Source organism: Anabas testudineus, chromosome 10 (assembly GCF_900324465.2).
Source record: "Anabas testudineus chromosome 10, fAnaTes1.2, whole genome shotgun sequence".
NCBI lineage: Eukaryota > Metazoa > Chordata > Actinopteri > Anabantiformes > Anabantidae > Anabas > Anabas testudineus.
Genome location: NC_046619.1, coordinates 20712483 through 20739358, shown reverse-complemented (window position 1 = coordinate 20739358; position 26876 = coordinate 20712483). Strand labels below are relative to the sequence as shown.

The window sequence follows — 26876 nt, the reverse complement described above, 5'->3', positions numbered from 1 at the left end:
TGATGGATCACTTACAAAAAGCTCAAAACGCTCTTGAAGTGAATGTCCACATGGTTCTCAGGCTGTTCGATGATGATGATGATGATTAGGTCACAGAAACTTTTCACAGCACTTTTGCTTTAAAATGTGTTTTTAAGGAATTGTGCATAACAAAACTATACTAAACTATACTTCGCTTATATTTCTTGTGCTTTGCTGAGTATGTCTGTATTTAGCCTCAAATCCTGTCTTATATGAAGAATAGCATTGAAGTACAGAAGTAGAACATGACTTGGCTTTCTTTGTTTGACAGTCAGTCAGTAAGTTATGTTAGGTCACAGCTACATAGCTGAGTTTAGAATTGAAGTTTACTGAATCTGAAGTCAGTATGAAACTCATGAAATCATATTATGTAGTTAGAGCTCATTTACCTTTCAAGCATAGTGTGTCAAATGTTAGGATATAAATGCTTTTCATAATGAGATCTTTAAAGCAGCATTGTTGTGTTTATCTTGGTTTTTGTACAGACTTTTATGCAATCAGAGCATTAGAGAGATTAAATTCAAGTGTTAAGATCTGTGATTATCAGAATAAGCAGAGTATTTTATATTGTCTCCCCCTGTTTGGAAGCATCTTGAGTTACCTGCAAATACAGTTACAACCCAGTTTAAAGGAAACTTAACACAAAACGTTGTGCTGTACTTAGGATTTTGAGTGAAAAGCCAATATGAGCAGGGGATGAGGAAGATGGAGAAGGCACAGATTTGTCAACTACAGTGCCAGTACTCCTAATAATATAATATCATGGTGCCACTGGAGCCATGAAAAGTAATGGCTCCCCTTAAACAACCACATTCCTGCTTTGCAATGTTACAGCAATTTCAATTAGATTAATTTTCAATGTCATAAAATACATTATTCTTTTGATTCTTTTCCCAGTACTACTTTTAGTTGGTCTAGTTTGTCACAATGGACATTTGGCAAGAGTAAAGGAGATCTACCAGCCAGAAACCTGGAAAATGGCGACATAAAGCCATACATAAACCCACCTCTGAGTTATGAATCACAGCTGTAATTAAAGTGGTTATAGTATATTCCTACCTCATACTGGGAAATATTACAGGATGGTGTCCACTTTAAGAATACACTCATCCTGTGAGCTACTTTGATGCAGTGTTTGCTCTTTTTGCTCCCTAAGATGACACATACCTTTTACCCAAAAGTAATATGTAGGCCTGCTTGCATACTTTCACAGTACATATCATTAGAAATTCCACGGCTATAGTATAATAAAAGCTCCACCTTCAGAAAATTATGTGACTCTTGGGTGGGCTTGTGTTTTTGTTTCCTGTATTTGCATCTCATTGAAGAAAGACATGAACCACAGCTCCAGCTCAACTCTGTCCACTGTGAATGGAGCTTTCTTTACTCAACCCACCAAGAGACAGAACTGATTTATCACCAATGATCACAAATGAAAAAGGGCAGCACTGTTTAAAGTGTGCACCCTCCTCCACCTTTCTGGGCAGCCATTTGTCCTAAGGGCCCGAGGGTGAATCTGCCAAAGGGCAAGGCTGTTCCTCTGGATGAAGGTCAACAAAACTCTTAACATCTCTCTGGATGTGTGTTTTTGTGTACACTTTCTTTTTGGTAAAAAGTGAGACCTCACTGGAGGGACCGCAAGATCTTCTGGCCGACTGACAACACAAACACAGTCGTAAAGCAGCGAGGACGGTTTATTTCTTCTGGGTTGTGGAACGCTCCCCGAAGAGAGACAAAGATGGCTTTGCTTACTGACTCCCCAGTAAACTTCATTTTGCGGCATAATTTAGACAACTAGATGTATAGTCGAATACAATAGATGAATCTAAAATGAATGTATGAAATATGTTTTATGAGAGATTAGTTGCCACTAACAGTTGTCAGTACTGAAAGGGGAAGGAGTGCCAAGGCATTCCTTATTCTCTAATCCTTATTATCAGTAATTTCAGTAGTTTTAAGAACTTTATAACCAATTCCAACACATCTGGTTAATTCAGCAACCTTCACCAGACAGGCAAAACATTTCAAGACAAAACCAAAGTGTGCATTCAACAAATGCCTTCTACAACCAAAACATAACAAAAGTCCTCTCTGTTCTTAGAACTTTTTTAATTGTCTCTGTGCCGATATGTCTTAGTAACAAGAGCAAGGACGACATTTATCTTACCTCGCCTTTCTTGAAATTGACTTACACAGACAAGCTGATTTATGTCCATATTCATGTATGAGTTGTCGTCTGTGAGGCTGCATGTTGAGCCTCACTTTGGATGAGCTGAAGACCATAATCCTCAGTGAATACTGTAATTTACCACCATGCAGTCTGACAGCCAGGCAAATTACAGGTCTGCTGTGTCTGTATCTACAACACCTTTGGTTGCTGCACTGCAGTAACATGATTTTGAACATGGACAAACTGACTGGCCTCTTTTCTTCTGACATGATGCCCTTTGGTATGTGGCATGCCCCTGCCAAATTATTATAGACTTGAAATTTTCTTTTTTTTTTTTTTTTCAGGTTCTAGACTTTAAAGCTTTAATTGAAGGGTGTTGTAATTAAGTCTCGAATTAACTTCAGTTGGAATACATGCAGGTGAATTCCTGGCACATTGGAGTCAAATGGCTGCCTCAGTAAAGATGGATTTAGATGGAGATGGACTTTTTTTTTTTTTTATAAATGCACCGCTACCTTTTGACCTGGATGCTAAGGATGACTTTGCGAGTAACTAATTCCACAACTGCCACAGTCTTCCCTGTGGTGAATCTGTTCCTTTTTTTTTTGAACTTTTTGCTGTGAAATCCTTCCAGTTTGTTCCAAGCTGGAACTTGCTTTTCCAGCACTGCATGGCCATAGTGGGGAATGGCTTGTTTGACTTGATGGCTAATCAAACACGTCTGATGACCGACATGCTAGAGTAGTTTTTGTGCAGGTGGATGGAAACATATGGCAGTTGGGGTACATGAGGTCACTGGGAGGTCAACCAGTGCAATGAAATTGAAATGGAAAAAATTTGATCCCACATAGGGCTACAGTCCCAGATCTACTTACTGTCACAATGAAGACCAAGAACATGTTTTTTAAAAGACACTGTTTGGATGTAATTTATAGTAATTTGGATCATAGAATGCATTAAGCACTTAAGAGATATGCTCTAAGTTTGCAGTGTTTTTTTTACACTTGATATAAGTTAATGCAGTCTAGCACATCAGTCTTGCTTTATAAATGGGGTAGAGTTCAATTTTTGATGAAACCGTTGTGAGCTGTTGCTTCAACTCTCTGTATCTAGCATTAATTTTAGCCTAGTGTATCAAATACAGGAGATTCTATGCTGCGCTGACCCTACTGTTTCCCCAATTACAGAAATTGTTTGACTCAACTTTGTATTATTTATGTGTTCTTGTGTTCCAGTTTAATCTGTGTATTCTTGGCTAAATATTTTTCTTTTTCAGCTCTCTAAGTTTGGAATTTCTCCATTTGGATGAAATTTCCAGTTGTCTGTGCAGCTGCAAGAGGTTCTGTGATATATAGTGGCAACTCTCTGGTAGTAGCTATCCATTATGTGACACAGTGAGTAAAGGCCTACACACCAGGTGTAGAGCCTTATGACTCAGTCTGTTGTCACCATCGTAATGAGCTTCTGTCATTTAAATGCAAAAGAACAGTCCCTTTTTTCCATGGGCTTAAAAAAGAAGACAGTTCTGCATGGACAATTACATGATTGATTTATTATTTGTTGTTCAAGTAGCCTTGATAGCTTTATCAGAATGTACCTTTTAAAGCTGAACCCTGCTGTATGTGTTTTAAATGTATTCCTGTTTCCCCACCCCCACCTCATCAGCGTTGTTGAGTTGCACCACAACAGGTTTGACTGGAAACCCTTTCACATCCCCGTTTGAAATTCAGCAAGAGGCGTGCTTGGGCAGGAGTGTTTTCATGTGTTTTGCCTGTAGCATTGCATAAATTAATTGTTAAAGTGTAATAATTTCAGTGTCTCGCCTGCTAGTTGTTTAGAATGGCAGGAAATATACAGCATGCATAAAATGTAGCTGCTAATCTGAAATGATTTTCTCTTGCAACAGTTTAATTAGGGACCCATTGGATTCAAAGCCTCTCAGTACTTGTCTCTGTTGTTTCCCCACTTGTGAATAAGCCACATTTATCCAAGATAAAATAGAAAGGGTTATCTTTACTCTTCTGTTAGAGTAGAAAGTAGAGTGTATATAATCAAACAAGGAACTCAGCAGCATTTTTCAAAGCTTAAATGGCAGCACACTTTTCAAAGGACTGTTGTTTGCAGACCGTTGGAACTGACTCTCATCCACATACTTGTGTTTAGGAGGTTGGCGCTCTCATGTTTTTTGGAGCCGGGAAAGCTGCAGCTGTCGAACAGACGTTTGTTGAGTGTGGGTTTACTGGAGAGCCTGAGGAGAGGGCAGCAAGGCTTGGGTTTCTGTTTTCTTAATGGATCCAATGACTTAAGATGGTGTCTTGCAAAGAACGTGCCGAATCTGACAAGCTGCCATTCTGAAATCCTTGTTGATGAACTCAAACCCCTTGTTTCTCGACACATGCACCCTGCCTCGTTTGTCATCTAAAAATTAATCTAGAAGGCAAACAGTCCCTCTTTTGTATGCGAGGATCTCTCTCTTGTGGCTGGTATCCAGTTCTGTAACGAGCAGCAGCTGGCTCAGAGGCTTGTACTCGGGAGCTGCATCCCTCACCCTGATGAATGTGTTATTTGTTGCATGTTTAGCAGTTGCTTTTGTTCAAACTCTGGACCATCCTATCACAAACGCATAAATAGCCTGTATACACAAAGTACTCAGCTTCACTTTGTGTAGCCCACTTTCAGTGGTGCAAAAATATAGGCCTCCATGACTGTTTTTGGAAAGAAAGCAAATGGTTCTCGGAAGGAATTAGAACATTTGTAGCCAGTCAGAGTTCTTGCATTCTTGTGTAACACTTAATAGTAGCTCCTGTTACACCACAAGCATCAAGTACAGGTTGGATGAAAATTCCCCCTTGGTTATTTTAGTGCTTTATCTGCTGGACTAGGACATTAATAATGCCACAATGCCACAACTTCACAGTTGACATCCAAGCATTATGAAGCAATGTGTGCTGATGACTAAAGTGGAAATTGTAGGTCATCTTCCACCATGTGCAGCAACTGAAGGAAAAAAATTCTGACTGGAGGCTCTTGGTGGGTTTATTCTTTTATTTTTTGCTCACAGAAATTGATTTTGAAAAAGCTTTTTATTTATTTCAAACTGGCTGCAGTCAAATATCTGTCTCCTCCTCCCTCCTCCAGTTTTCATAGTCACTGTATCTTCATAATTGGCATGTCAGCGACCGTGGAATGTTTATCATAAACTACAGCACAGAAGCATTTCTCTTTTGTTCCCATAAGAAAATATTCATGATAGAGTAGCATCTCCAGAATTGGGCTGTAATGCATACTCAATGTTTTTCTTAGTCCCTCAGTGAATTGAGCAAATCAGACTCATCGAGACTAAATATTAAATGTCACACTTTGCTGAAATCACTGGCGGGTTGGAAAAAGAAGTATTTTTTTCTTTTTGGGCTCCTTGTTTTCCCCTTTAATGGCCTCTTTCCCTTTCTCAGCTAGTGGGTTTCCTGTCCCAGCAGGAGCAAACCCAGAATGTCCAAAGAAGGACTGGGTCTAGGAAGGGGTTGGAGGACCAGTCAGTGACATCAGAGTCCCAAAGAGTCATACATTGGCAGGAGATCACACCAACCATCAGATGTCTGTCTGTAAAAATAGAATAAAAAATGTATATTATGTGTTACCTGTTGTACTCTTATAGCCCAAAAATGCAAGTTAAAATTTTAGATCAAACTTTCAGTTAAATACAAATGCAAGCATAAGGAAGCATAAACACCAGCTAATAAGTCCTTCAGGCTAAATAGGCCAACACCATCAAATTGAGATAGTGAAACAAAACTCTGGAGAAAATAAGGAGGGGAAGTGTGAAAATCATCTGATGGTAACTGATGGTCATCTGTGTACCCAGTATACTTTAAGTATAAAAGAGCAAATTTTCCGATAGTAAATTTGATCATTAATACTTTAAGTATACTGGGTACACAGACAACGAGGACAGGAATGCACGATAGGATAATGTAGTACTTTTAGGTGTTTTTGTTTCTTTGGATATAAAACTGATGGTAGCCACCTTTAAACTCATAATAACCCATTAGAGTTCTTTCCAGTATCATGTCAAAATCAGGTTTTTTGGCCACAATTTTAAATATACACAATCTTTAATATTTTTCTTAGTTTAAAGGCCCTGACGTTAGAAGTGCTCCAATATTGGCTTACCTGAATCTGCTGTGTATGCTTGCCATGAATCTAGCCCTATAATGTCAGTGAGTCATTGAAGACTGAGGTGGAAGCCAGTGCAGGAGATCATGGAGCCAGAGAAAAGAGTAGAAAATATGCACAGTCACTGAAAACTATGACAGACTGCTAGTGGGCTAGGGTAATTAAGATGCTGTAATTATTGGGCAATTATCTAGTATAAGATAGAGAGAGAGATACTTTATAGCTTAATTAATTTAAACCATTTGTACAGCTGCCTTTTGTTAAACATTAAATTACATCTGTAGAAATCAATTGATGGAATAACCTGGTCATTTAGTATATTTAGGTAGCTGGTCAGCTGACCTCATTCTTTGGGCACATTACATTGCTGAACCTATACCTGAGCAAATGCAGCAACCCCCGATCATAGCACTGCCCCTACAGGCTTGTACGGTAGGCACTAGGCATGATGGGTGCATCACCTCACCTCACACTCTGGACTAGGGTAAATCAAGACTCATCAGACCACATGACCTTCTTCCAATCTTTTTGCATTGGACATTTACATTTAGTCATTTGGCAGACTTACAAGGTACAAGGAAAAGGCAGGGTAAGCGTAAGGAGGTCTTTGTTGTTAGTGTGAGGGTGCTTATCTTAAACAAACACATAGAGAAAATCCACCACTGCTCCTGTTTACCAAGATCTATTGTCCAAATTGTCAACACCTGCCTGGGAACTCTTGTTAAACTCATCAGGATTATTACTGGCATCCAGCTGTTGGCCTTGGATTTCACATCCCTTTCCACCCACTCGATTGCAGTCAGATGAACATCACACTGCCTAAGGCATGAGGACAGGGTCTGATTCATGTAATGTAAAGGGAAAAGTTGTGTCATATAATCAAAGCAATCACATTTCACTATTAACGTTGAAAGGGCTGAAGCAGAACTTTGTTTTGAACCTTTGAATAGAATGTTTGAGTCAGTGACGTGATGTCTAAAACTACCTCATTTGCTGTTATTTTAGAAATATTCATGTTAATGGCAACATATTCTGCCTGGCATACAAGTGCATCGGCAACAAAACATAACTGCTGCATCTACTTCCTGTAGATGGAGTCATTTTATTTTTCATTGTAAAATATTGTAGGTGAATAACATTAACAGAGCCTCTGGTGGTATTTTTCCCTGTCCCCATAAGCCAGGGAACCATGGGAACTGTAAATAAAAGTATGTAAAAATCCTTTGGGTTGAAGGTTACACAAACACACCATTTAAACATAGATGGAAGTTCACTATATTCCCATTAGCCTAGGCCATTATCCACATATCAGAAAGGAATTTACATGAATGGGGGGAAGAACCCACTGTAATCATTTTCTTTTTTCCAGAATGATTTCTAAAGGTCTGTGCAGTGAGCATGCAACAGGATAATAAGTGAGGCAGACTGGAGACATGTCTTACAAGCTATTGATGTTCTAGAAGCATGAAAATGTCTCCCTTGTTCTCCCCCATTTTGATTATCGTACATCCTCAGCCCCTAACACAGATTTCCTCCTGCTGATTAAGTGCTAATAACCTGTACAGCCAATGGAAGAGTTAATTGATGAGTTAAATTGGTTCAGTGTGGAACAAAATGATCTTTTTGGGGAGGAGTGGAGGTTAGGGGATACGGTATTCTTTTTTGTAAATACTGTATAGTTCTTTAAGGCTGCTGCTAGATGTAGCACACCTTTTTAAGTTTCTCTTTTGAGTACATTTGTCTGTAGCCGTACAAACATTTTTATGTACTTTAGTTATGAATTCAGTTGTGCTTACACTGAAATAATCAATTTTTATCGTCAGGAACACATATACAGGTAGCTTCTGCTTCAAACACAATATAGGGCACCAATTGCCATGATTTTTTTTTCTTTGCTGTTTATGGGCTAAACGGAACTCCTGTTGATCATGACTGTCTCCAGCATCCAGAGGGGTTATGCATTAAATTCCTCTGAAAAGTTTTGTTTCTATAGCAACATGGCTGTACAATTAATTATCCTGTGCCATGGGAAATTAAAGGTTAACCTAATTATTCTAAGATTCATATACACAATATCCATGGACAAATACTCTCAAGGTCAGACTTCACAAAATGACTCAACGTGCACCTTTTACTTTCAGTCTGCATTACATATGAATATGTTTCTCAGCTCATATAAAATCCATTTCTTTTCTTTCAGGATTCCGCAAAATCAGCCTTGATGATCTGCGCAAGGCCTACATTGTCAAGGATGTGCAACAGTACATTCTCCACAGGCTGGACCAGGAAGAAGCCCTTAGGCAGCACCTTACCAAGGAGACAGCAGAGATGCTTAACCAACTCCACATCAAAAGCAGCGGCTGCTTCCTCTACCTGGAGCGCGTGCTGGATGGCGTAGTGGATAACTTTATCATGCTCCGCGAGATCCGTGACATCCCTGGAACTCTCAATGGCCTCTACCTGTGGCTCTGCCAGAGACTGTTTGTCAGGAAACAATTTGCCAAAGTTCAGCCCATTCTTAATGTAATCCTAGCAACCTGCAGGCCACTTACAATAAAGCAACTGTACCATGCAGTCTGGACTAAAAACATGACGATGACTATGGAAGAATTTCAGAAAAAGATGGACATTCTCTCCAAGTTGTTGGTTGACGGCCTTGGAAATAGTAAAATTCTTTTTCACTACAGTTTTGCAGAGTGGTTACTGGATGTTAAGCACTGCACCCAGAAGTACTTGTGCAATGCAGCAGAGGGACATAGGATGTTGGCAATGAGTTACACCTGCCGGGCAAAGCAACTCAAACCACTTGAAGTGCAAGAATTCGCACTTCATCTTGTCAATTCCAATCTGCAGATTGAGCCATTTAATCTGGCCCTTTGGATGGTTTGGAATGGAACTCCTGCTAAAGACTCTCTGACGACTTCCATACCAAGAGAACAGGAAGTTTTGCAACTTCTGGTCAAGGCTGGAGCTCATGTTAACAATGAGGATGATCATGCTTCATGTATTGTACAACAGGCCCTGGAGAGAGAGGACTCAATACGGACATTGCTTGACAATGGGGCATCCGTGAACCAGTATGATTCCAGTGGCAGAACTTTGCTGGCCAATGCTGCATACAGTGGAAACCTTGATGTGGTCAACTTGCTCATATCTAGAGGAGCAAATATGGAGTTAGAAGACAACCATGGACAAACAACACTTACTCTTGCTGCAAGGCAGGGCCATACCAAAGTGGTTAATTGCCTAATTGGCTGTGAGGCCAATATAAACCACACAGATCATGATGGATGGACAGCCCTGCGCTCAGCAGCTTGGGGTGGACATTCAGAGGTTGTATCTGCGCTTCTTTATGCCGGTGCCAAAGTTGACTGTGCTGATGCTGATGGTAGAACTGCTTTAAGAGCTGCAGCTTGGGGGGGGCATGAAGACATAGTGTTGAACCTTCTTCAGCATGGGGCAGAGGTCAACAAAGCAGACAATGAAGGAAGAACAGCTCTCATTGCTGCAGCCTACATGGGACATAGAGAGATTGTTGAGCACCTATTGGACCACGGGGCTGAAGTTAATCATGAAGATGTGGATGGGAGAACTGCACTCTCAGTAGCTGCTCTTTGTATTCCGGCAAGTAAAGGCCATGCTTCTGTTGTGAGCCTTCTGATTGACAGGGGAGCCGAGGTTGACCACTGTGACAAAGACTGCATGACACCACTCCTTGTGGCTGGCTATGAAGGACATGTTGATGTAGTTGATCTGCTTTTGGAAGGTGGTGCCGATGTGGATCACACGGACAACAATGGTCGCACCCCTCTTCTTGCGGCTGCATCAATGGGCCATGCTTCTGTTGTCAACACATTACTTTTTTGGGGGGCTGCTGTCGATAGCATCGACAGCGAGGGAAGGACTGTGCTGAGCATAGCATCTGCTCAGGGTAACGTGGAAGTGGTCAGAACTCTGCTGGACAGAGGTCTTGATGAGAATCACAGGGATGATGCAGGCTGGACCCCGTTACACATGGCATCATTTGAGGGTCACCGTCAAGTGTGCTATGCTCTTATTGAGCAAGGTGCTCGTTGTACAGAGGTAGATAATGATGGTAGAATACCGCTGATATTAGCAGCACAAGAAGGACATTATGACTGTGTGCAAATTCTTCTGGAAAACAAGTCATGCATTGATCAGAGGGGATATGATGGGAGGAATGCACTCCGGGTGGCGGCACTAGAAGGCCACAGGGATATTGTTGAACTGCTGCTGAGCCATGGTGCTGATATAGATTACAAAGATGCAGATGGACGCCCAACACTCTACATATTGGCACTTGAAAATCAGCTAGCCATGACAGAGTATTTCCTTGAAAATGGAGCCAATGTGGAAGCTTGTGACACTGAAGGCAGAACAGCTCTTCACGTGTCCTGCTGGCAAGGGCATATTGAAATGGTAAGGCTGCTGATTAACTATCATGCTGATGTGAATGCCTGTGACAATGAGAAGCGATCTGCCCTCCAGTCTGCTGCATGGCAAGGTCACACAAAAGTTGTGCAGTTTTTGATAGAGAATGGTACACATGTGGATCACACATGCAACCAGGGAGCAACAGCACTAGGCATAGCTGCACAAGAGGGTCACATTGATGTTGTGCAAATACTTCTTGAAAATGGTGCTGACCCCAACCACGCTGATCAGTTTGGACGCACAGCAATGAGAGTTGCAGCAAAAGGTGGCCATTCTATGATCATAAAACTTTTGGAAAAATATGGGGCCACAACTCTAAATGGATGCAATCCCTCTCCTGTACATACCTTGGAAGAAAAAACACCATTGGCTGTGAGTGGTAAAATGCAGTCCCTCACCATTAAATCAAGTAGTTCTGGCAGCACTGGGGCAGGAGATATGCAGTCATCCGGGCGTGGTTTACCCAATGGCCCTGTCCATGCTTTCAGTTCGCCTTCGGAATCTCCGGATTCCACTGTAGATAGACAGAAATCCTCGTTGTCAAATAATTCCCTCAAGAGTTCAAAGAACTCCTCCTTGAGAACCACATCGTCTACAGCCACAGCACAGACTGTGCCAATTGATAGTTTTCATGGATTGACATTCACAGAACAAATCCAGCAGCACTCACTGCCTCGTAGCCGGAGCAGACAGTCTATTGTGTCCCCTTCCTCCACAACTAAGTCCATTGGTCAGCAGCCGTCGTCTCCATCCAATGACTATGACTGGTCTCAATTAAAACCTGGTCTCAAGTCAACAAAGGGAAGTAAGACAGGAAATGGTACATCAAATGGTAAAGGTGGTGATAAGAAAAAAATCAAGAACAGCGGATCAACCCAAGGACAGGTTCTAGAGTATGAGATGACACAGTTTGACAAGAGAATTGCCCTCAACAAATCTGTAGCAAACATTGCAGTGAAGGACCCACATTGTAAGATCACGATTGGTGGTTCAATTCAGCAGGACAGGGGACAAGGCCAAGATCAATTCTTTATCCAGCAGCAGAGCTGTTCTGACAAGAAAAGGAATGGTATCATGACCAACCCCAACTATCATCTACAGGGTAATCAGGTTTTCCTGGGTAGGGTATCGGTTCCTCGAACTGTACACAACAGAGGCCACCAAGATGTTCTGGAGAACTATCCCATCGGGGAAACCGAGCTAAGCCTTAAACAAGCCCTGAAACTACAGATTGAAGGGTCAGACCCTGGGTTTAACTACAAAAAGGAGACTCCATTATAGCTGGTAAGAGATACCTTTCAAAATAATAAGTTATTAAGTTGACATAAAGGTCAAGTTGGCAGCACGTTGTAATATGTTGGCTAGACTTTACATTTACATTTCAGATGTCTGAAGTTATACTGATATTTAATTTTAGTCTTGTAAGTACTAAATCCTCCTAAATTCAAGACAGACTGACTGGGACTGAAACTCTTGTGTTAGCAATGATGTTAAAAGTTGACATCTAGGCCGGGGTGGCAGCACATTTTAATACTGTCGGTTGTCTTTTCGTTTACAGTGACAAAACAAAGGCAAATAAACCTTTAGTTATTACTCAATTGCACTCAACAGAAGCATCATGAGTTGGATTTAAACAGACTTGCATGAATAATCCTTCTATCCAGATAAGCAGACTTTGTCTTCCCAAACAAATCATTAACCCAGATCATTCCTGTATTGTTTCAGATGTCTTGAATGTCATTCGTCATGCAAACGATGGAGGGAATGTGCCAAAGCAACTGTTTTCATCTGCATTAAAAATACCAATTTTTTTGTCAGTGGGAGACCTCAAATAATACCTAGGGAAGATTATTATTGCTGCCTACGGCTTATGTGAACTGATACTTCGATGTGCCTACATCTGTTACAGCCTTTTTCATGTATTCATGCAAAATATCATTTTAATTTAATGTTAATGTAATGCTATTTAATAAACAGTGTATGCACTTTTAAACAAGTTAAATGACAGACATTCATTTGTTCTATTCACTTTGTAGCCCATCCATGTTTTATCAAAGTAATTGTTTGAGAGAAACATACCAATGCTTTTTTTATTTTATATTTGTTCTGTCTACTTTTTCCACACTGACAGCAATGTACCACTGAGAACATTGTCACAAATCAGAGGACATAACAGTAACTGATGCCATGGTATAAATTTAAGCGCATTGATAGTCTGCCTTTCTAGAGACCCCAAATAATCTGTGTGAACCTTGATTAATGTGCAAAACCTATGTTGTGTGTAATATGTTAATAGCTATGGCAGTTTACTTCACAAGTGTAGTACAAGCATATTTATTTTTGGAAAAAAAAGCCACTTTTGCTGCATTTTGTGTTGCATTATGATCTACCATGGTGCTGTGTTCAAACGTTGCCTGCATTTATTTTGGACTACCAATTTGTTGGCTTTGTGCATTTGTGTATTACAAATATCTATGACAGAGGGAGGTTCAATGAAAATGTAAAAAAAAAAAAAAAGGAATTTTGTCCCTATGGGATTTTTTCAGTTGTTTGTGTGTTATGTTTTGTGTGTGCATAAATATTTAAATAACTCATTGTGTACCGTCAGCATAAGTCTGGTGCTAAACGCAGCAATTTAAAGTGAAAACAGTGACTTTAAAAAAAATGCATTTCCTGCAGAGTTACGTGTATTACCTACTGCAATGCAAGAAACAAAATCCAAGCTTTGTTTCCTTACTATCATGTGGTTAATTTTCAGTAATTCTTGCTGGATTTTTCAGGGGCATGACACGAAATGGCTCAAAAAGAATTTTCAGTCATTAATAAAATTCGTAGCTGCCAGTGATATTGTTTGAAATGCAGAGTTGTAAAGCCAAAGTTGAAACAACATACTCTGCCCCACCTCCCCTCGGTGAGAAGCTGAATATCACTTCAACAAGACTTAACCCCACAGGAGATGGAGGGGAGGGGGTGCTTCACTGACACTGAGGGAACTGAAACATCTGTTTCTCATGAACTACGTGGAGCTGTGTTAGCGTTTACAGGCTGTTTCATTTTTTCAGGCTTTTCATAATGTTAACAGTGAGCTATTTTTCACCAACAAGTAGGATTGGGGAGGGAGTACAAACCTATTGCATGCACATCACTTACAAGCCCTAGTGAAAGCTCTCAGCTCTTCAGTACTACAGTAGCTCAAAAGTATGCCATGAAGGGTCAATAGAAGGATTCAAGTCAGGACTGGGTCTAGAAACAGTGTTGGAAAACATACTGTATAGTCTTATTAGGCAGTTATCTTGTTTGTCTTGACTGTGTTTTGTCTGTCATCTTTGATTTGACTGTCAGTGATTGGATTGTAAATAGCTTACCATGTACATTCATTTCATTTAAAAGAATTCCTGTATCATATGAAGTGGAATTTTCTGATGTATATTAAAGTGCTTAATAAACATATTTGCTTTAATGCTGAAAATGAAATATTTTGCCAATTTATTCACTTAAAGAGGGCATGACATAAACAAAGCTGAGGAACGGAATAATCTGTTATTACAGTCCAATCCTTTTTTTTTATGAAGACAGAAGACATTTAATACGTATAAAATTATAACTATTTGTCATTTTTAGTCTCTTAGTTAAAGTGCTAAAGCTTTTGGAATTCACAACAGTTTGATATGTCTGCTTGTGTTAGCACTGATGCTCCATTAACTGTGAAAAATGTCTGCATTTGAAGATGGATGATAAACTAGTCTGCAAAAAACAAAAAAAGTGATTGAGAACTATAGACAAACCTGCAGAGAGTGATTATTTTTTTCTGTAGATATCCATTTCTATCTCTTGTTTTCTTTCAAATATAGAGGCCTCTTATTTACTGAAGTGTTTTCCCTCTAGCAAGGCTGCACAACCACTCACAATGCTGTTAATACATACTTCACTATTTGTCATAGTGGAGGGCCAAACCAGGACACTGCAGGCATCACAACACATGGATCATGCTGAAGTGGAACAGGAAAGCGTGCCAAGTGCTATCGCTACCCCCCTTCTTTCCAGTTCACTCAGTTCATCTAAGTCAAACAGGAACTGCAAGGGAGATTAAATACAGAGATGGCAATATGTTAAGAATCTTAAAAAGATGGCACTTAAGAATTGTCTATTCCCCGAGTTAGTTGAATTATCTATCTGAACAACATCATCACTAACCAGTTGTGTTTTAAATGCATTTACCTAAAGGAAGGGCATTTTAGCTTTTGTCACACTAAGTGAGGGTGGAACAAGATGTTACAGTGATGTTAGGCTTGACTGACATTACCCAAATGCTCATAAAACAATGGGCCTCTCTGTACTTTCAGACTTTTGGCCCTCTAGCACTGTGTTTTCTATATGTTTTGAGAGGGTGGGTGTTAATGAATAAACCATCTGGTACTGATGTCATGTAGTATGCACTGTCCAAGCTTGAAGGTTCTCCTTGTGCACCATCTGTGGAAAGCCACATCTGGTTCTTCTCCACTCATGCCCTTGTTTTGGATACTGTGCTAACAAGCTTTCACACGACATACACGACATGGCGATGGTTGTGTCCTACTCATTCCAGAAGCTATTTTTAATCTAGTGGTCTTCCATCTATGTGCCATCAACAGCCATGTGCATACAGGTTTTAATTCCAGAAAACCACTTTTCTCTGATGAGCAACTTTTTGCACATGGAGACGGAAACCACAGAGTACAATCAGTTGGTCTTTAGTTCTGCTGAACTGAGAGCTGCAAACATGACTCTCAGCTGGCTCGAGGTAATTATCGAATCAAAAAACTTTTATTGATTCTTGTGTCCTCGGGAACTTCAAAAAGTCCAAACTTTGAAGAGAATTTCTTTGCAGTTTGGCTTTGCTGATGTCTCACTTCTATCCTCATATTGAATCTGTTGTGTTTCAGTATGGTTAATCACAGTGCAGATGTAATGAGATTCATTAATCTTTTGACATGCTCTGTACACATGTACACTGTGACACCTGGACAGTGTGGTTTTTAAAAAAAGAAAATGCAGGCTCAGTGGGCCAAAACTGACAAACATATGCATTTTAAGTGCATCTTGAATCACGTAACTATGCACTTAACATACTCAGAAAACCTCTGGAGATGTCAAGGTTCTTCTTCCCAGTTTATGTTGTTGATCACATCCCCGTTTGTACGGCATAACTGCAGAGAGGAAACATAACAGTTTCAATTCCATGTTATCAAGTAACCATTACACAAAATATACAAAACATTAGACAAGTCAATCTGGTAGATTTTTGTAACTGACAACATAACATCTGAAGATTAGAAGATACAGTTCCCCTCCACAAAAGAAGTCACCGCCTGGATTTAACTAAGCAAATAGGTAAGAGCCTCCTATCTGATAATTACTGCATGGATGATTATTTTTCAGCTGGCAACAAGTTATTTAATTCTAACTGATGCAGCGAGGAGCTACTCATTTCTTAAACAACCATTTCAGAAGACACATCTTGTGGTATAAAAAAATTATTGGCATGAATCAAGCAATGAAAACATCTAAGGACATTGATGAAACTACTACAACTGGCTTAAGAACTGTCCAATGGAAAAAGGTCATGTGGTCTGATGAGTCCAGATCTACCCTGTTCCAGAGTGATGGGAGCATCAGGGTAAGAAGAGAGGAGGGTGAAGTGATGCACCCATCATGTCTAGTGTCTACTGTACAAGCCTGTGGGGGCAGTGCTATGATCTGGGGTTGCTGCAGTTGGTCAGATCTAGGTTCAGCAACGTTATGTGTCTAAAGAATGAGGTCAGCTGACTACCTACCTACCTTAGGACCAGGTTATTCCATCAATTTATTTTTTCTTTCCTGATGGCACAGGCATATTCAAAGATGACAATATCAGGATTCAAAAGACTTAAACTGTAAAAGAGTGGTTCAGGAAGCATGACATCATTTTCACACATGGATTGTGCACCACAGTTCAGACCTTAACCAAACTGAGAATCTTTAGTATGTGCTGGAGAAGACTTTGCACAGCCATCCGACTCTCCCATCATCAACACAAGATCTTTGCAAAAAAATAATGGAACTCAGAAAAATGGACGGGAAACATGTTGTGACATTGCAGAAGACGTGCACCAACCTAATTATAAATACACAAGCAAGATCTGCACAAGCAATGGTCAACTTCTTAAAAAGAGTGACAGAAGTGATTTGGTGTAGAGGCAGCCAAGTAGTGGGCTTGTGGAGAAATATTAGAAATGGGTATTAAAATCTGACCAACCATTTTAATAGTGAGACAAGTGCAGCCATGCAGGGCCCCTCTTCATACCAGGTTTGCTATTAGATTGAGTGTAGTTGCCAGTGTAGGAGCATAGTTTAAAATGTGAGCTGAAAAAATGTGTTTTTCCCCTAAATTCACAGCAATTACATGACAATTCAGAGGAGGAAATGACTGCAATTTAAGTACTTTTAATGGAAATTCATGTTGTAGCTTGAGGTCAATTGACCTTGAGAGAAGCTTTCAATGCATTCACTGCCACATTTACTAAGTGCTATGTCGTTTTTACATGATTCAGAGGGTAGGGTCAGGGTTGGGTAGGGCAGGGCTTTGTCAGTTTCCACTTATTTAGATATGCCATTTCTACCTACAATTTATTCAGTCAAGTAAAACTTGTTGACCACACCTCAAAGCCCTTAACAAACTGTAAGTAGCAGCTCACCTTGAAGTGAGACCATTTTTATTGTGACCAGTGAGAACTTGAAACAGCCTTGAATTTTGTGCTACCTTATGGTAGCATGATACCAGTTTAATGATATTACTCAGTAAATTATTCTGCATTTTAGCATTTACCATTATCTATTAGTTGCCAACATCTGGTGTGGTAGTAGTTAAGATGATTTTCCAAACCTGGTAAAACCAAAGTATATTAAGAATCCTCATGCAGATTTTTCAAGTTAATTCAAACGATTCAATTGTTCTAACATCCTTCAGATTAATGTTGAAAACCAGGAATCTCTGAGACTTCTGAGGTAGCAGCAGCAGTGAAAAACCTATCAACTTCTGTAGATACATTATGATCACATTCTGCTTTAGGGGAGAACAAATCTTATTTATTTATTTTACAATGCCACCAATATGAAATGACAAAGTTGGTTTCAGACGTTTTTTGAGCGGTGTATTGCTAAGAGTTCAAATACAGAGCTTTAGAACTGAACAAGGCTATTCTAGTCTGTTTTTGTGTAGGTGTAGTACAGCAGGTGGGGACAGGGGTATTCATAGCCTTTTCAGAAAGTGAGGCCATTTAAAATGTACTGTAGCTTAACAGACCTTAACAGAGCTCATATGTCTTTATATACAGCCCACATTTCTATCAAGAGGCCTCAACGTACATTCATGAATTCAAATTTAACAAAAGGAAGAATTTCAAAGAGTATATGTATATATATATATAAAATATATATAATTATACCTTACTATCTGTTGGCATGTAGCTTTACCTGAAAAGGTGAATTCAAAATTTGGAAAAAAGCCTGTGCTTTAAAACAGGCACCTTTGAAAGCAGCCTCCGCTCTGCAACAATGAAATAACTCATGGCCAACAAAGCTGGAAAATGAGAGATTATACATACTTTATTCCTCTTTGTTGCCTGTTTACATAATCCCTACAGTCTTTCATCAAGGAGCGTGGATGAAAAGCTTTCATCAACCCTCTGTGGAAAACCTGTTTTCTTCTTTGAAGCTCAACACAGTTGCCCAACATGCACACAGGTGTTCCACTTTCACTAAACATTGTGCAACAGAACACACCTGACTACCTGACTGTAAAATCTAAATACTGATGCACTGCTCTTTTGACAAAGGGTGAGTTGGCTAAAGTGCACCATCATACTATGCATCATTAATCATTACGGCTGTAGCCAAGGACAATAAATGGACCAGAACTCAACACAATGAAATGACTGTAGCTCTACACAACTGAATATTCTGGTCCAAGACAAAAGCTGCTGCCTGTAAAACAGGGAGCTCAGGATTTCAAAGCTGCATACATTTTCTCATCACAGTCTCTTTCAGAAGCAAACTTTGTATCTCACAAATGCCAGTGATTGAGAAAATAAGGGAAATCACTTTGTTTACAGCTGGAAGGCAATTCAGTTCTGAGAACAGTTACTATTTTTTGTTCCATAAGCCCAAGAGGTCAGAGGACTTTCCCAACTCATGAAGCACATAATCCTCCAATTCACCCCTACTGGAGTTACCAGGTTGGCTCCTGTCACTGATGATATGTAGGTGGTTGGAAGCCGCTGGAAACTGAAAGCTTTAAATATATACATTGGGAAAGAGTAAGCTCACTACATATTACAAAACAATTGTAAGCTAATAGTAAAAACAATACAACATTTCAAAATGAAGGCATAAAGTTCACAAGTGATGCAGAAAAGAAACCAAAAACCAGTAAATAGGTACAGATACAGTCCTGAAGAATGGCTCCTAACAATCCTTCCCCTTTCAGCCAGGCCACCAACAGGTCAGATAGTTCAGTCATCCAATGAAATGTTTGTTTGCTAGGTTAAAATATTTTGATTCAGCATGAAACTTCTCGACAACTATGTCATTGACCGCCTGACTTCAGGTCACAATCCGATACGTCACTAGTTTATTAGTCATATAATTTATACTTTACACGTGAACTTGTAGTACACAACCAAAACTGTGCTACAATTTGATTTTATGTCTGTATCTGAACAGTAACATGTCATCTGCATAAAGGTTTAATCAATAACAGCAATATGTAATAATATAAAAGTATAAAAAGAAACACAAAAAGAGTTATCAGAGCACAATATCACCTGCCTAGAGAAATCCAATCTTTATGTAAACTGACATAATTATTGACTTATTTTGACACCCCTGATTGCCATGAAGAAGCTGTGTTTGATGCAAAGCTGATGTTGCATCAACACAGCTTCTGCCCATCATGCTGAGAAAAGTGAGCAGCACCTGGGTGTTTTATTGGTACTGAGCTGCTAAATCGGTTTATTATTCAGAACTATTGTTAGAAGTTGAGAAAACGTCAGTGAAATTTTGTGATTTCAGTGTTGACTCCGGACTCTTGCCCTCTTGTTACCTAGTTCTGCCACTTCTATTCTCTTTTCAAAATGTTCATGTCTTTCTTACTTGCTTTTATGACTCTTGCTGTCATTGTTTTTCTCCCCAATTTATTTCTGCTTCATAGTCTCAGTCATTCTTTTTGCTCTTGCTCATACCCCCATCCCCTACAATTGTTGATTCTTTGCCTGTTTGCCTTTTCTTCGCTCTTGTCTATTTTCTTGGCTTTGTTCTTCTTTTTGACCTTGTTTCATCCATTTTTTCACTCTTTTCTTTGTCTCTCCTTTGTTTTCCCATTGTGGTCTTCAACTCACTCGTGCCCTGTTTGTTCTGTAATTGTGGAATTTTTCTCTTGCAATTTCATTTTTCATTTCTGTCTCTTTTAGACTTTTCTTCTTACTCTTATTTGTCACGTCCGCCCTCTTTGTCGCGTCTCTCTCTTTGTCTGTTTTTTGCCCTCCCTACCCTTTTGCTCCCTCCCTCTTTTGCTTCCCTCTGTCAGTGGTGAGCAGCCCTCACAACGGCTGCTGCAGAGTTCATCTCAGGACAAAACCGTGCTCTGCTGCTGCCGCTGCTCTTGCCCACACACTGTTCCTAAGTCAGCCAAATCAAAGTCTTGGGTGTAACGGGGCTCAGGGACAGATGGAAAACAGTGAAGTATTTCACTGACATGGAGAAAGAGGGAAAAATATTAAAATGAGGCTAACAATTATATGCCACATCATATCAAAAATGGAGGCTGCAATTCATTGCTGTTTTTCACATGATCACATAAAGCTGGCACAGGCTCTTGGCCTCAGTTTGGCGCGTCGTGCTTCTGCCAGTATTTAAATTAGTTTTGTCAAGAGTGCTTAACAGATTTGACCTGATTTGACTTTTGTAACAGATGTTAATCAGCAGTCTCAAGACCTCTCTAGGTATCAGCATTCTCATTACACTGGATGCAGCACAAGCGAGTTGAAAATTGAAAGATACTTTTCCAGGTGTCAGCTTTGGGGCAAATCTATCAGTTTTATTCGCACTACAATGCAGCAGTAAGATAAAAGAAAATCACTTTGTGGGGGAAAACCGCGTTGCCAAATATTGTTTTTCCTGGTTCCAAATGGTGAATTTTAACTCAACTAGTGAGATTAGCCACACTAGCAGCATTTCTCTGGAGATGCTACTGTACTGCTGGCCAGTCCTTCATCTTTCCAACACCTCAGTGTGAAATATTTTTGACTGTTGAATATACAACTTACTACAAAACAGAGTACACCCCTGTGGAATATCATTAAAAAGATGAATGATTCAAAATTGCACCACATTGACTTTTGACATCTCTGTACCTTTTCCACTCATGCAGCCTCCCACATCCATGTTTTAGGCTAAGCACTACACAGCAGTCATTGTGGTTAAAAAACATGCACAGTTTGCTATTTACTCAACTTCACATTAACATTAAATGTGAAATTGGTGTTTTGATGTTGACAGTGCATGAAGCCGACCTCTATGGGCAGCTCTTCAGAAGAAAGCGGTACAAAACTGTAAGGTTAAACTCTGCTATATTTTTATTTTATTTTATTTTATGTGAAATGAGTATTCCAGCTTTGTTAGAACAGTTACAGATTTTCTAGTCTTGTGTTTACCTCAGAGATACATTTGCATCTCCACATTTGCAAATGAAACTCCGAGTTGCTACACAGTTGCTACAGTATAAGTACTGACTGCTGGCGGGGGTTTCTGTTCTTGTTGTAGACCTTCATTCACCACCATTCAATTCACTGAACAAGCTTTTGTGTGTGACACCAAACCTTGAAAGTAGCTGCTTTTCAGCACAACCAGTGCATGACTTTTCAAATCTCAACTGCCCTAAATGTGAATTAGGCCTGACCTGGCATCCCTGAACTTCTCCTCACATCTCTCACTCCCTCTCCTCATTAGCACTAACCCTATTCCAAGTCATTAGAGAACACCCCTCTACACACATACTCTCTTACACACTTTTTAAACCCCCCTCTTTCCCTTTTCTTCGAAGTTTGGCACACTGTGGTATTCTCTGAGTTTCTCTCTTTGTCTTCTTTGCTTTATGCCTGACTCTCTCGTACACAGACACATAATGACACACATGTTGGTAATCAGGGCAGCCGAGGAGGCAGGATTGTGACCTCATTAGAAACCATGGCAGCCAGCCAGTCGAAAGTCTGTCGATGAATGACCAAGACAAACTGGGAAGGGAGCACTGATCTGCAGTGTGGCATGAGTTGATCCAAGAGTTTCTCCCTGTTGTGGTTTCATACGTGGATTATACTTTTGATTATAATCATGGGTGTCAATTATGTATTTATATACATTATATACACACTCTCTATATAAAAATACATATACAATATTACTGATATGTCTCATGTTTGAATATCTGCTGTCAGACATTAGAGAACCATAGGGTTACTGTTGGTGTTAGAGTAACCATTAACAAGTGAGCATCACCATGTGCCACAGGGTACAGGCAGATGCACAAAGTTGCAACCAGTTGCGGCCAGTTCACAACAAAATAGTTTAGCGACACATCCTCCACTGACCTAGTTTTCAAATGACAAGTATGAAAAAATGCAGATCATCCTGCTGATGCTGACAAAAACCAGATGTACCTATCACGAACAATAACTCACTGGTTTATATTCAACATGTGAAAGGAGGATACAGAAAGGCCAAAAACCTTGGCACATATTTGCGAGCTGCATTCACAGCTGCTGGGTGAACAATTTTCTACTCCCAAATTCAGACATGGCAGAGGTTATTTTGTTTGGTCCTAAAAACCTCAGCGACACGATGTTTAATTATTTTGTTACTTCAGATGACTTAGTGTTGACCTCAAGTAATACTGTGAGGAACTCTGAGTCATCTTTGACCAGGATATCACACATAAAAGGAATCTCTAGAACTGCCTTTTTCCACCTGAGAAATATTATTAAAATCAGGAGCATCCTGTCCCAAAGTGATGCTGAAATACTAGTCCATGCATTAGTTACTTCCACACTGGACTATTGTAATTCATTATTAATAGGATGTCCCAATAATAATCCCAAAATGCTGCAGCCAGAGTTTTGACTGGAATTAACAAGAGAGATCATATTTCTCCTACGTTAGCTTCCCTCCATTGAGTTTAAAATTCTTCTCCTCAAATATAAATCACTTAATAATCAGGCTCCATCTTATCTTAAAGACTTCATAGTTCCATATTTTCCCAGCAGGACTCTCCGTTCTCAGGCTGCAGGTTTACTTGTGGTTCCTAGAGTTTCCAAATGTAGAATGGGAGGCAGAGCTTTTAGTTATCAAGCTCCTCTTCTGTGGAACCAGCTCCCAGTTCAGGTTCTGGAGGCAGACACCCTCTCTACATTTAAGACTAGACTTAAAAGACTTAGACTTAGACTTTCCTTTTTTATAAAGCTTATAGTTAGAGATGGATCAGGTGACTCTGAACCAACCTTAGTTTGCTGGGGGACCTCTACTGATACACTGAGCTCCTCTCCTCTACTCTATCCATTCAAATGCCACCATTACATGCCATGACTTTGTGTCTTCTCTCTCCCGTAGTTGTGTTTCCTCCTCTCTGTCTCCCTCTCTCTGTACTTTTCTGCAGGTAGCCTTTGCCTTGGAGCTGTATACAAAAGTAAACTTTAAGTGCAGTGAGATGCTAATGCAAAATGTAAGCAACAGCTAACAAGAGCTGGTAGTCCTGCTACAGTTGCTGAGTGTGTTCAGTTGCAACTGTCGTAAATACCGGTCATGCTTCAATCTCTTCTCGAGACAGCAGTAAGTGCATTTGTCAACAAGCTGAAGCTGTAACTGGACTGGTGAGTCCCCTATTGAGATGTGTTTGTTCTTTCTAGATGAGGTCTACATCAGACAAATAACTTATCTAATAAATAACTAAACAGAAGACCAATGAAGCAAAGATGAGAAAGAGTGACCAGAGACCTAAGAGATTGCAGGGTTGACACTTGTCAAGTGAATGCATTAGCCGTCAGGTAAATACCGCAGAGGGACTACACTTTCTAAATAACACACTAGGGCATTGGACCTGGTAATAAGTACTTTTGCACTAGTTGCTGTATATTATGTTTAGCTTACCTCACAAGTTTCACTGTGTACGAAGGTAATCTAAGTTTATTTTGGTTGGCTGGATGTGGCCATTAACATCTTTACATGTAGGCTAACGTTTTAGCCAGGTGTCGTGTTGTTGTAGTGTTTTTCTTCTTGAATTGAATCATTGTGCAAACTTTGACGGATCATATATATATTTAATTCACCTAACTTTGTTATAACACTGCCAAGTTTTGTATATATGTGTGTATACAGATTACATTGGATAATATCGATGTTTTCTTTGCTGAGGTTGTGTCTGTTCCTTCTGTTACTTTAAATTACATACACTTAAAGTAGCATAATGACAAATGCAGTCAAAGCAATATGTATTATATACTATACAGATATGAAACAAGCCACTTTTCAGGAATGCAACTTTTCAAACTACCAAACACCACAATCCATTTCTTCTGCCGACAATAACTTATCCATCATTCATTCCACTCTTTCCATCGCTCTCAACAGGAATGTTTATACGTTAGCAGTCTGTGAAAAAATCGTTTCCTCCTTTTCCTTGCATTTACCATTTATAGTTTACAGTTACTGAATGGAAAGTATGGTCAGTCATACACAGGCAAATCTCTACTTTGTCTTCTGGATTTATGATAAAAGTTAACCTCAGCTGTGCGGTTGCTCTATATTCAACAGATATTTTACAGGTTGTCCTCTAAATAAATGGAACAGTTATGGAGTCTAGAGGATCGACATGCCAAACCTCACAAATGATAGATTGCTTCTGCACTACAAGGATGTATAGGCTTTCCACTGCCATCAGAATATGTTCAACTGAATGCATTACCAAACCTTATGCTGGAATCACTCAAATCCCAACCAAGGTCCTCAGACAGATTAACATATAAATGAAACTACAGGCAAGATCCTGCCCTTCATTTCATCTCTGTTTACACCAATGAGCTGCAGTCAGACAGGTTTGGAGCAGGAGACAGTCAGGTGTCTCTTGGAATGGATGTCAAGCCTCTCTCTCACTGATAGTAGAAAACATTGTCCTGAAATTTAAGGACGCTCCAAATGAATCACCTGAAATGTTTCCACTTGTAATGATCACGTAACATATTAATATGCTCAGCCAATCAGAAACAGAAATAATTTCTAAGTGCATGTTCTGCCAAAAAAAAAATAAATGTTGAGGTTTATTTACCAGAGTACTAAAAATACCTCTGATGTGTTTGAGAAGAAAAACAAACCTATAATTAATACACTGTACAGCCTGATCAAATAGCCAGAGAGTTAATGCCTAAATACACTCTGCAAGCTGAAGTTGTTGGTGGTGTTCATTTCATTAAATTGGGTTTTGGCATTCAGGATATTATGCAAGTGAAGGAGATGAATGTACACCGTCTCAAAACGTCTTCTGAGTAATTTAATCAGTTATTAAATATTAAAATCTGTATCTCTTTTTAGTGGAGAAAACAGTCTACTTTCAAAATGGATTTTCTATGTGCAAGGAGAAATGATTTCACCTTATGGGTACACATTACTGAAATAGATTATTACAGCATCGCGCTCAGTGAAATGAATGATGTGATGGACACCTCGCAGTGCAAATCAACCTTAATTAGTTTATCTCAGTACCACAGCTTCTAAACTCCATTTTTTTATTCCTCAACCAAAGATGAGTCAGACAGCTAGTGCTCTGCAAAGCCTCGCTAAGCCCACTGTTTGTTGTAACCTTCAAACATGCAGTGCTGTAAACAGCCAGCATATCCAAGGAAATCGCTGTATAATTGCATGTTGCACTAAAAGAGCTGTTGCTATTTTCATCAGTACACTTGTGTAAGTAAACAATGTTTAGCAGACCCACAATATGTCATGTTATGTGTTAAGTAAAATGCAGGGTATTTGATTGATCGTAATCTAATTCTAAATGAGGAACTCCTTATTTGCCAAATGTAATAAATATACATCTGCCTATCTTGATTGCCTTTTTATAGACAGAGCAGCATTTGATAGAGCTAGACAAACAGTGTAACCTCATAAAAAACGGGACAGTGAAAATGACATAGCAGACTGAGTGTAACTAGAAATATACTCTCTTATTCTTCCAATTACAGCTGCTAACAGTTCAGTCTTAAAATGTGAATTCTTTGCAGGAGAGAACCACAGTTTAGTTGTTGTAAATATTTAAGTGCAAATGCTGTGAAATCTGTTGTACCCAAAGCCACTGAGGTATCAGTCAAAGTAAAAGTACACAAAAGGTTTGAAGTCTTGAGAAAGGCTCAACTGTCAGTTTGTATGTTCAAGCCAAAAGCAGTTGAACTGACGGTTAACTGACAGTTGATACGTAAGCAATGAAGCAGCAGTTTGTTTTATCAGCAAAATGAACTAAGTTTAACCTTCTGTGGTGCTGCAAACAATCGTGGTCCACCAGAAGTACCAGAGGCAGAAGGAGACATATTTTACACTGATGCTAAAAAGGATGAATTATTTTCTGTATCAAAGGTCATTCAAGACAGAAAATGCTCCCAGGAGTTTGTTTCTGAAAAGGTTTGATGGTTCATCTTTGAAGACAATCACCAACAACCTAGTTGTATTTAGATTTCCCTGGGTTCTTTTGTTTACAGGCTCTGATATGTAACTAGATAATTGCTTTGGAAAAAGGGATTGGACATAAACCAACAAAAGCCAAGAGAAACATGACAAAGACGTTCACTCCCAGGGCACCTTCACTGAATAGGTACCCTGGTTTCAGCTCTGACCAGACCGATGACTATGATTGTAAAGCTGCCAAAACATGTGCTGATACTTAATAACGACTTTTCAGTTTATGATAAAAGGAACAGAACAGAGACTATTCACCCGTTTGGCAATT

At 39.6% G+C, this 26876-nt stretch overlaps 1 protein-coding gene across 1 annotated transcript in view; it reads left to right on the top strand.

Moving 5' to 3' along the window:
* The window catches only part of ankrd50 (ankyrin repeat domain 50), a 32165-nt gene extending 17896 nt beyond the window's left edge, over window positions 1–14269 (top strand). Inside the window, exons 4-5 of the mRNA XM_026357698.1 lie at window positions 8565–12103; window positions 12545–14269. Coding sequence (XP_026213483.1) covers window positions 8565–12100 — 3536 coding nt within the window. The 3' untranslated portion in view covers window positions 12101–12103; window positions 12545–14269. The remainder of the gene's footprint in view (window positions 1–8564; window positions 12104–12544) is intronic.
* Window positions 14270–26876: the final 12607 nt, after the last annotated feature.